General features: G+C 45.4%; 1 protein-coding gene across 1 annotated transcript; it reads right to left on the reverse strand.

The window, feature by feature from the left end:
* Positions 1-474: 474 nt before the first annotated feature.
* On the reverse strand, positions 475-4036 carry LOC144179778 (uncharacterized). Its single transcript, XM_077708216.1, has 4 exons — positions 3881-4036; positions 1765-1898; positions 1082-1140; positions 475-762 (listed from the first exon to the last, which is right to left on the reverse strand). The coding sequence occupies exons 2-4, from the start codon at positions 1784-1786 to the stop codon at positions 475-477; spliced, it is 369 nt and encodes a 122-aa protein (XP_077564342.1). The 5' UTR covers positions 1787-1898; positions 3881-4036.
* Positions 4037-9377: the final 5341 nt, after the last annotated feature.

Here is a 9377-nt window from a genome sequence, read left to right on the forward strand (position 1 = left end):
TTATACAATTCTTTACCAGAATCTTGCTATACCTCTGCCACCCCTCAGAATTACCTTATTCCACCAAACAGCATTTTGCAATACTTCACCAGGAAGGGTTAGCGTACTCTTTTCAGAATCATTGTATTCTTTCAACCAGAGTCCCATAATGCCTCCTCAAGGAGGGCTAGCTTACTCTTTGTCAGAACTAATGTATTCCTTTGAAGCAGGATCTATGCACTACCTTCGAGTTGCCGAACTCTACTATTCAGAGGCAGCACGATGTTACCTTTAACAAGACTACACTTTAGCATCCACAACAGCATTAGTGTCAGCCCTCTTTACTTCATGCTTACAAACTGAAATACAGTAAAATTACTTCACAAGTAAACATAGTAAGGCGTCTTTACAAAAAAAGCTGTCGTTTGTGCTTAGCAAAAAAAAAAAAAAGACAAATCGTTTTCACACTGCATTTCATGCTTTATTTTGACATCCTCACACACGTCGCTCCACCTGCATTGCAGTTGCTGCTTTTATGACCGAAACCATCTGCTCTGTCGGTGGTAGGCCGAGCATCATCTCAAAAAGCAGACAGGTCCGCTTTGTCTTTGGGGCATACTGGATGTTGAAGGTCCAGTAGACCGCCAAAAGCAAAGCGAACCCGTCCACTATGTCCATAGCCGTCAGCTGGAGCTCTTCGAAGTGCGCGGTCACGGCTCCAGATTTCTCCGCAGTTTGGCCCGAGAACAAGATCCTGGGGTAAAGGGAAGTCTCTCCTGGCTCCTGCATAAAAAGCACACAAATGCAAGTACCAGAAGAAACACAAGTAACAGTATTTTGCTCTTCCTTCCTCAGTGGACAAACCACTGTACAAAGCGATTCTCAGGAAAACGAATCGCTAGTTAGTAGTCTATACACTTAAAGCTAACAATTTAGTGACTACGCTAACGATTCATCAATGTGACATTCACAATTGTCTACTGATGAGGCAAAATGCTCCCTTTAGCAAATTTGAATTGCTGTGATGGTGATTGCTGAGCCTGATTCACAAGTACTACAATGGATTTCACTTACTCAACATACAGAAGAAAAATATGCATACCAGCTTTGAGAGCAAGGCCGCTGGCTTTTCTTTCACCAGCAGTGCAACTGAAAAGCCATCTGAGAAGAACGAGAGCACGGATTAATTTAAAGCATCGGGGTCCTGATCCCCTATTCAAATTTTAAACCAACAAGGTCCTCCTCCTCTTTTTTTCCAACCAACCACTTTCAGAAAAAGCAGCCAGACCAACAAGAGAACCTGCAACCTCAGGCCAACCTGCAAGTACTTGGTGTTATCAAAAAGGATGGCTTGAAGACAAGCAACATTACAGCAAAACTGTCAGCCTCTCATTATTGGAATTAATCATGGGATCAGTGAACAGTAACACGGCCGAATCATGGAGAGTAACAAGAGGCAAGCAGAAAATAAATGCCGCACAACCGCATTCCTAATCCCCATCAATCTTGAAGCTGCACATCGAATCTTACTCGTGACCAAATAAGTTTGTTAAAAAATACTGCAGTGTTTGGCAGTTTGAAAAAGCTACAGCATTAATGCACTGCAGTGGAAGCGACACATTTTTAATCAAGCAGAAAGTTGGTTAAATAATAAAACACAACTAAGGTCAGTCGATGCTAGAAAGCAAAAGTGTATGCAAATGACACCATGAAGGCTAAAAGACACATTTTTATTTGCCAGATGACTATGGCAAAGTGACCAAAGATGAAGTGTTTATTACTTACAGCTGTCGGCCGCATCAGGCATCTTTGCTCTCTTTCTGCTTCCGAACGCCAGGCGATCACAATATGTTGTTGAACAGCACTATTGTAGAATAGCCCTGGAAACATCCACGGGAAACACCTTTACGTCGTAGCGCCTGTAATAAGTAAAAAAAAAGTTCACTATAATGCTAAATGCACGCTGCTTACTAAATACAGCACCTAGCACCAATTTTACCACATGTCCGCGTGAAAATATTCAGCCTAAAGTTCTAGCTTGTCAACACTCGCTATGAAACAAAACGTAATGCAGTATTCATTTTTCAATACTACGTTTTACGGTAGCCGTTACTTGGCTCTTTCTTGAGAAAACAGTACGGAATTTCACCGAAAATGGGCTTCACTCTTATTGCAGTCGCGCAAGGTAATAAGAAAAAAGTCCAATAGACAAAGCAACACGCCAGCGGTTCCGTGAAATTTTGTTGTGGCTACTGTAGCCACATAAACAATAATTCGCGATGAAATGTCCTGCCGTCAACGTTTTATTAGCGTTAAGTATTGTTTTCTAACAACACGGGACCAGAGGCTACAAGGCAACGTACTACACAATGGGTTCGGAACGCACAAACGTTCACGTTCTTTTTTTTTTGCAAGACATCTATGCCAACTTGGAGGTTGAATTGAAACCTTGTGACCTTTGACTGCGTTATATTTTAAGGGGTAACCAAATAAAGCGACGCTACCAACCTAACTGATTGGGTAATCAGCTGGTTACGGTGTTGCTGTCGCCGTCGCTCACTTCTGCCTCGTCAGACGCGCCAGATGGGAACGGAACCGACGGATAAGCCCGGCGGCAGTGTAATTACCTTGTCGCTCGACAATATATTTACGTTGCTCAAGAAGATAATGAAACGAAAGCCTAATTTATAGCTAGCGCTGGACACGCGATTCGCATGCGACTGATCGTTACGATTGATCGTTAGGGCCTAGGCGTTTTGGGTCGTTCGCTGGTCCGAGGAGGCTCACGACGTGCGACTGGCAAGCCAGATGCAGTCGTGCCATACTTGCGATCGAGAGTCCGCTGAGCCCCAACCGCCCGCAACAGACATTTGATCGCCGCTATCTGTGCAACTGCGGATGACAATCCGTAACACAACTTTTCACCACACTATCATCCTTTTTCTTGCATGTGAAACTTTATTTGGGCTATAACTGCCGTTTGAGCGATCAGTGACCAAGACATCTGCGTAGCCTGTTTAGATGCTTCCGCGCAGGTATCGCCATCTCTCGACCGCTCGGCGCACCGCGCGCCGCGGCATCCACGCCCGGTCAGCGCAGGCTTGCATAGCGGAAGATATCTGATCGCCGCTTTTAAAATAAGCCCTGACAACAATCCCTAGCACAGTTTTTCACCACATTAATACCTACTTTTTCGCATGTGGAACTTCTTCTTAGCGAACAGATTGATTCGGGAGAGCAGCGACAAGCGGTTGCTACCGTGGTCTGCGCCGGTTCGAGCCGCTGAGTGTGTCGAGCTGGCAGGCGCGGCCGGCGTGAGCGCGGACTGTTCCCGAAGGCAGAAAACGCTTCAAGATTGCTTGCTTTATCAATTTCTTGCGAAAAAACGCGCGGAATCTACAAATTCAGCTCAGCGATCGTCGTAGTTGACCATAAAGCAAAAACAGTGGGCGGAGCGACGCCGACGACACATCGCATGCGCGCATCGGGCCATGTGTCTCAAATTCACGCGTACGGCTACTCGTGGCGACAGTCGTAACGATCAGTCGCATGCGAATCGCGTGTACCAATCGTACATGTGTCCAGTGCCTAAAGAAGCCAGCTTAATAAATCCGCAACTCTTATACTGCACACGAGTCTTGTTTCAACGCATGCTGAACGTCGTGAACCTGCGATGGGAGCACGGCCGCTTGTTCGAAAAACACAAAGCCGGAAAAAGGATAGCTAGAACTGGTGTCACACAAATGAAAGCACATGTATGTGACCACTTAATTCTTCGCAAGAACCAACAAGGCTAAGCAGCACTCACGAGCGCCAGTTGTTATAAATAAAGCTGAAGTTCTGGCGGGAACGAGCGCGAGCTCTCCCGTACTGCGCAAGAAAAACTGAAATGGTGACTTACGTTTTCAGCGGCGGCCGCAGCAGCCAAACGATGTTATTCCACCAGTCAGGTATACTTCAAACACAGCCACCGACACCAAAACGCACCTCACAGACACGTACAGGAGTACTACGGCGGTTTCAATGCCACAAAAGAGACGGAGACGTCGGAGAGACGCGTCCGCCTGCCAGCCCTGCCGCGATGAAAAGACCGCGCAAAGGTACAACGCTCAAGTAGTCCGACGGACACCGTTGCGTTAGAACACACAAATGACCCATTCCTAGAGCACGTGTAACACTACCTCGCACGCTTTTTTGAATACGCTGCACTTTATTTTAAGTACGCTTTGTTTCATGGCCCGGTGCTGTGGCTGTTTAGGTAACTACTTTTCATACGATTTCAAAGAGTTCGCGTCCGCCATAGAGGTGTCTGCCTTTTTGCACACCTGAAAGCGTGCAGCTGAAGTTGATAGAGTCGATATACTGTTCTATTCTCTCTCGCGGAGGATATACGAACTCCATCGATGCGAGACAGAGTCGGTACGCTGTTCTATTCTCTCCCGCGAAAGGGGTACAACCGCCGCTTAGCTCCATCAAGAGCGGGGAGAGTTCGCCAGCAGTTTTATTCTGGTTTCCTAGTAGAGTGAACACGCCATCTAACGCCACGCGTGGCGCGGACGGTGTCAAACGACCCTGGCAGGAATAGGAATGCTGTTTGATTCTTCAACTACTCCCCACATTTCTTAGAGTGTAGAGGGCGTGTGAGGAGGGCTTGACGGTCGGCTTATCCTTCACCGGCAGGTTCTCGTGACCTTAGGCCTGTGGAGTGCTGCCCTCGGACTACAACCTGTAATGCTGTCATCAATAGGATGATCTGCTTGCATGTGTACTGGTGACATACGATTTGTGGCGTATATATGCATTATCATGGTCGGCGCCGGGCGCAGTGTTCCCAAGCAGAAACGGTTAATCTGCTGTAGAACTCCGCGAAGCATAAGTAGTCTATTGGGTCTGCATAAAATACAACTGGTTTGAACCACGTGGCAAGTGAGAGCAAAGATTGGGGTACAATAGATAGATAGATGTAACTTTATTAGGGAAAGGGCTGGCTCAGAGGCCTATAACAATGGTAGGGCGGAAAAGGAGGGGGTAAAATTAAGTCCGGCTCAATATGTCAGCCTCCCGGGGTAAAATAAAATAAGGTGGAATAAATTTTGGAGTAAGCAAATATTAATGCTTGCATAAAAAGGCGCCTGGTGTCAAAAGTGTGGCCGCGAATGCCTCTTTTATTTGGCGGAGGAGGGGAAGCGCCCACGGGAAGTGCTAAGGGCTATGAGAAATGCCGGTGGGGAGGGCTACAGAGTAATCTAACCCACTTAAAACTTTGTAACCTGCTCTGGAGTGTCGTGCAAAAAAACGACGTGTTTTTTTTTTTTTCCGAAATGAGGAAAACGTCGCCATGCGGCCGAGGATAAACCCACTACCTCGCGCTACATAACGCAGTGGAGGGGCTCTGTTTTTTCATTACTGGCACCGTCTCTTTAAATTTCAATTTTTTTTTATAATGGCAGACGGTTTAGTCTTTTAGTTTTCTCAGAGTGAGGGCTTCTCTTTTCTACAATGCATGCTTCCTTACGGCCAGCGCAGCCCGACAAAACATCTGTGTATCGGGAATTATCCGTTGATCGCGAATGCGACTGTTATGCCTACTCCCTCATAAACGTCGCGGAACAAAACCAAGAAAAAAAAATTCCCCGCATTTCCCCGAGGGGGAGAATGTGAAAGTGCGAATGCAGGAGTTGAATTTGCGCGGTTCGGTAATGTTCGCAAAAGAGAGATCACACACACACACACAACTACAAAGAAAAAAAGATGCACTTATTCACAGACACCTATTTGTGTTGTCGTTGTACTTGATTGCTAGAGCGGATCTCAGCTTTGAAATTTCGTGTTAGTACTCCTTTAAGCGGGTGCATTAGCCCTTCTCACGCCCGATTCTTGGCCAATCCCCCACGTGGGTATGTGCCATGTCAGCGGCCGGGCAGCGCGGGCCCATCTCGCCCCGTTGCCAAGGAAGACGAGGAGATTCCTGGCCAATCCCCCACGTGGGTATGTGCCATGTCAGCTCGCACGAGCGCGGACATCGCCGGTGGACGCAGGTTCAGGGTCGCTTAAGAAGTGCATTCGCACTTAATATTGCGGAGCTGACCGTACCTCTCCTGCCAGATGACATTAAGTTCATCACACGGAAAGTGGGTCAGGAACGGTCCGCAGAGGCTTGGTTTGATGAATACACAAAGCGGTCATTGCTGTTCGCAATGAGCGCTGTTCCCAATGAAACCATTGCTGTTCGCATGCAATGGTGTTCGCCCTACAGTTCAGACTGAATTTGTGGCTGCCCCGAAATGTCGAAGCTCTGTTCCATCGTATGAAATTGGGCATTGCCTATAAAAATTCCTTTCTGCTCAAAATTAGCCGTGCAAACTCACCATCCTGCGAATGCGGAGCGCCTGAGGAAGATGTTTCCCACGTGATGTTAGACTGCCCATTATTTTCCCGCAAAGACATCAACCTCGCCACAAACTACCATTAGATAACCATCGTGTCTGTTTTTAGCAATTTGACTAGGACCATGGCCTGATGTGGGTCTTTAAAATAAGTCTGTTCGTGCGTTGAATGTGTTTTATACTTTGACTGAACTAGCTTCAAAGTATTAGGTGGTGTATTAGCTTTTTCACGTGAATCCATGAACTCCAACGCAGGAGGACATTTTATAGACAACTCTTAGAACTCACGAAAATTGTCGTGAACAGATGATTTGTATACCCGAGTGATGACCCTTTATTAGTGAAATGGAGTAGCCGGGCGGACATTCGCTTGCGACCTCTCCAATCAATAAACTGGTTAAACCAGGGTGATTACTGTTTTTAGGAAATTGGTCACCATAGGATATGCGGTCATGTGGTCACTACTCATGACGCAGAATTTCAAATAATGCAAAAAATGGTTGCGCTCCCGCCACTCAAGAAGGGCAGGTGCGTCTATTTTACTCCATAAACATAAAGGTTTGCTGCCTTTGGTGGGGCATGGAACCTGACTCCTCGCTCGGCGCTTGACGGTATTCCCAACAACTGCCTGTTACGAGGAGCAGGAACACACATGATGTTTGTCCCCAACGAGTGTCGCCACTCGTGGAATGAAGAGAAATTCACAATAATAACGACGGCGTGGATGCACCAGGACGCACGCACGGACAAGCGTTTGCTTCAAGCCAGCCCAGCCTTACAACGTATTCTACGATTGAATATGCCATGCAAATCGGCAACAGTTTTTTTGCGTCTTAACCACAGCGCAAGTGGCCCATTAAGAAGAGATGATGATGATGAAACAACATTTATTGAGCCCAAAAGATTTGGTAGTGCCCACAGGCACCAGACGGGGGTGGTTCCCTAATCACGGGACCCATATGTCACCAACAAGTCCTGGCCCCTGGCCTCTAGGGCTAGCTGGGTCGGCAGAAGAGAGAAGCACACGATACTAGCTATTCTGCTACTGTAGTCCTAACCCTTTTGTGGGTCTGTTAAGATGTCACTGTCACCCAGTAAAGTTACTGGGTGGCAGTGAAATGGAGTAGCCTGGCGGACCTAGTTTCTCCAAGCTGTGTTACATTTGGCTGAAAAGCTTTAGGGACATTTCTTCTTGAAAGGCCGCCACGTGATGTAATAGTAACCATTAGCTGGTGGCCTCCCTATATATATATATATATATATATATATATATATATATATATATATATATATATATATATAGCGAATCAGAATAGGAAATGAGGGGCTCGTTGAAAATAAGAAAGAAATAAGGGTTAGCAGTCCAGAAAACCTCGGAAAGCAAAGGGGAGGATGTAGTAGGTAACTGAAACAGATAAGCAATTTGGAAAGAAAGAAAGAAAGGGGAGAAAAAATGCCCATCAGGTGGGATCCGAACCCACGACCTCCAGAATACCGGTTTGGTGCGATATCCAGTACGCTACCGGCGGGGCTATATTTCCCCTCCACTTTCTGGGTATTTATGTTAGGTATTTTTGTTTCCTGCGCTTGGGGGTGGTTTCCAGCGCCACTCGGGCTACTCGGGGGGAAGGGGACCTTCTTTTTAACCCACGGGACGTGACTTGAGCGTCTACGGCATGTCGAGAGTGGTCGACGAGCGTTGAACCCTCTTAAGCTCCCTATGGCACCAAGACTGCCAGAACAGAGGCCCTCGCTATGCATGTAGCGAATCAGAATAGGAAATGAGGGGCTCGTTGAAAATAAGACAGAAATAAGGGTTGGCAGTCAAGAAAACCTCGGAAAGCAAAGGGGAGGATGTCGTAGGTAACTTAAAACAGATAAGGAATTTCGAAAGAAAGAAAGAAAGACCGGTATTCTGGAGGTCGTGGATACGGATCCCACCTTGCGGGCATTTTTTCTCCACTTTCTTTGTTTCTTTCCAAATTCCTTATCTGTTTCAGTTACCTACCACATCCTCCCCTTTGCCTTCCGAAGTTTTCTTGACTGTCAACCCGTATTTCTGTCTTTTATATATATATATATATATATATATATATATATATATATATATATATATATATATATATATATATATATATATATATATATATATATATATTTATATATATATATATATATTTATATATATATATATATATATATATATATATATATATATATAAATATATATATATATATACAAATATTACTTTGGAGAAGGTAGCGGCCTCAGACCTCTGCCAACGTTTCGACAAGGATACTTCCTTGTCGAAACGTTGGCAGAGGTCTGAGGGCGCTACCTTCTCCAAAATATTATTTCTATCTGGTGACCATCTTCAAAGCCCTCTCGTTCCATATATATATATATATATATATATATATATATGTATATATATATATATATATATATATATATATATATATATATATATATATATTTATATATATATATGTTACTGTTCCCTTTTTAAATAAAACAAAGTCTTCAAGGCCGTCTGAGAGTCTCTCGTGCGACAAACGAAATGCTACAGAGCATGCTGGCGGCATATGCAACCAGAGACAGTCATGCTTGCACAGCGTTAAAACAGGATACCCAGTGCACGGCATCGCCGTTATGTTTGTATAAAAAGTACTTCTCGAAAGAAACACGATAGGGGATCGAAAAATTATAAAAACTGCGTTGCCTGGGTAATTTCTCAGCCCGGTCGGGTCTCGCTGCACGTTCCGTAACAGCGCGCACGTATTCCACGTTCGATGTTCTCTTCATACAGGGCTCGGGTGCACCAATCTCGTAAATTAGACGCAAATAATGCTTCGCTTCCCCCAGACGACGTGGTCTCGTACTGCATAAGCGTGTCTGGCGATTATCATTTGTTGGAGTTTTCTTTGTGTTGTTTCACTTTGAACGAAAGGGTAGGGAGCCCTCTTTGCGTACACGCAAATGCGCTTAGCCCTATGTTGTCAGCAGAATCT

Source organism: Haemaphysalis longicornis, unplaced genomic scaffold (genome assembly GCF_048455015.1).
Source record: "Haemaphysalis longicornis isolate Haplotype H1 unplaced genomic scaffold, Haemaphysalis longicornis Haplotype H1 scaffold_4, whole genome shotgun sequence".
Lineage (NCBI taxonomy): Eukaryota > Metazoa > Arthropoda > Arachnida > Ixodida > Ixodidae > Haemaphysalis > Haemaphysalis longicornis.

Bases quoted from the DNA above. Each gene is read 5' to 3' on its own strand.
- LOC144179778 (XM_077708216.1), bottom strand. From the start codon at position 1,786: ATGCCTGATGCGGCCGACAGCT. The intron at 1,141-1,764 runs GTAAGTAATAAA...CGTTCTTCTCAG, and splicing joins GCCTGATGCGGCCGACAGCT to ATGGCTTTTCAGTTGCACTG. The intron at 763-1,081 runs GTATGCATATTT...CTTTTTATGCAG, and splicing joins CGGCCTTGCTCTCAAAGCTG to GAGCCAGGAGAGACTTCCCT.